This window comes from Vollenhovia emeryi, unplaced genomic scaffold, assembly GCF_000949405.1.
Source record: "Vollenhovia emeryi isolate VEMERY1.0 unplaced genomic scaffold, V.emery_V1.0 DF949025.1, whole genome shotgun sequence".
In the NCBI taxonomy this organism is placed as follows: domain Eukaryota; kingdom Metazoa; phylum Arthropoda; class Insecta; order Hymenoptera; family Formicidae; genus Vollenhovia; species Vollenhovia emeryi.
The window spans coordinates 1-1,396 of record NW_011957341.1 but is presented as its reverse complement, the minus strand read 5'-3'; the positions used below and the strand labels follow the sequence as shown (position 1 = coordinate 1,396).

At 35.8% G+C, this 1,396-nt stretch overlaps 1 protein-coding gene across 1 annotated transcript; it reads left to right on the top strand.

Annotated features, from left to right (window-relative positions):
* Positions 1-44: 44 nt before the first annotated feature.
* Positions 45-1,288, top strand: LOC105556187. Its single transcript, XM_012003271.1, has 3 exons — positions 45-360; positions 465-814; positions 897-1,288. Exons 1-3 carry the CDS (start codon positions 95-97, stop codon positions 1,250-1,252), a joined length of 972 nt encoding a protein of 323 aa, XP_011858661.1. The 5' UTR covers positions 45-94; the 3' UTR covers positions 1,253-1,288.
* The last annotated feature ends 108 nt before the right edge of the window (positions 1,289-1,396 follow it).

Sequence of the window (1,396 nt, the reverse complement as noted above, 5' to 3'; positions counted from 1 at the left end):
TTATTACCAAAAAAGCATAACGTCGCAAATAATGAAGTGCAATAAACGAAGACGCTCATTAATTTTTGCGTGTGTTGGAAATATATTTGTAGTTATGCTTTATTTGTATTTGAAGCGACAGAAAAAATTTAGTGGTCGGCGCTGGTGGGTGCACCCTTTAACTCTGGACCGTGGGCAACTGGGAGCGTATGTGACTGTTTTTTTGAAATACAAACATACAGATCAAGAGAAATTCTTCCGATTAACGCGACTCACAGTAGAACAATTTGAAGAATTATTAACAATAATCCGAGATGATATTCAAAAACGAAGCTATAGAGAGTTTTTAACACCGGAATTTCGCCTTGCCCTCACACTCTGGTATGTTATTTTCCATTTGTGGTTTTTATTGCTTTGCTTTTATTTTATTATTAAATATAGGTACTGGATAGTAATATAAGTATTATAAGTATATTGGTTTTTAGTTACTTAGCATCTGGCAATAGCATTGTCAGTTTGTCGAACTACTGGAAAATAGGCAAATCTACTGCATATGGGGTGATTAAAGAAACATGTGAGGCTATATGGAAGCGATTGAAGAGTAGTCATTTAGCACCACCTTCTACACAAGAATGGAAACTCATAGCAGATGGGTACTGGTCAAGATGGAATTTACCAAATTGTTGTGGGGCTTTAGATGGAAAACATATCAGGTTACAATGTCCATCAAAAAGTGGCTCCCAATTCTTCAATTATAAGCAATTTTTTAGTTTCGTGTTAATGGCACTGTGTGACAGCAAATATTGCTTTACATGGGTAGAAGTAGGAGATTATGGTACGTTGTAATATAATAGAATAATGACTTCATTTTGTTCATTCCATTATTATTTATTAATATAACTCCAATACTTGTCCAGGATCTCTTCCAGACAGCAGTATTTTTACTTCTTCTGCATTGGGTAAAGCCATGGAAGAAGGATCTCTCAATTTTCCAGATCCGAAACAACTGCCTGGTACTAATGTATTGGTTCCCTATTATTTTGTCGGCGATGAAGCATTCCCATTACGTACCGACTTAATGAGACCATATCCAAGAAGGAATCTCACAAGCGAGGCAAATAGAATTTTTAATTACAGGCTTTCTCGTGCAAGACTTACAATTGAGAATGCTTTCGGAATTTTGGCATCAAGGTATTTCCTTTTAAACATTATTATAGTGACAATGAACTTCTATATAAAGATGAGCAAGTTAAACATTTATTTTTCATTCTAATTCTAATAGGTGGCGAGTTTTGCGTACCGCTTTGGCTCATCAACCTAGCAATGTAGAAAGTATTATTCTTGCCACGGTGTGTCTCCATAATTTTATCATAAATAGGGAAGAACACTTGCAGGGGTTCAAACAGTACTGCCCACC

Coding starts and splice junctions, on each gene's coding strand:
- LOC105556187 (XM_012003271.1), top strand. CDS start 95: ATGCTTTATTTGTATTTGAAGCGACAGAAAAAATTTAGTGGTCGGCGC. Junction 361..464: donor CGCCTTGCCCTCACACTCTG/GTATGTTATTTT, acceptor ATTGGTTTTTAG/TTACTTAGCATCTGGCAATA. Junction 815..896: donor GGTAGAAGTAGGAGATTATG/GTACGTTGTAAT, acceptor ATACTTGTCCAG/GATCTCTTCCAGACAGCAGT.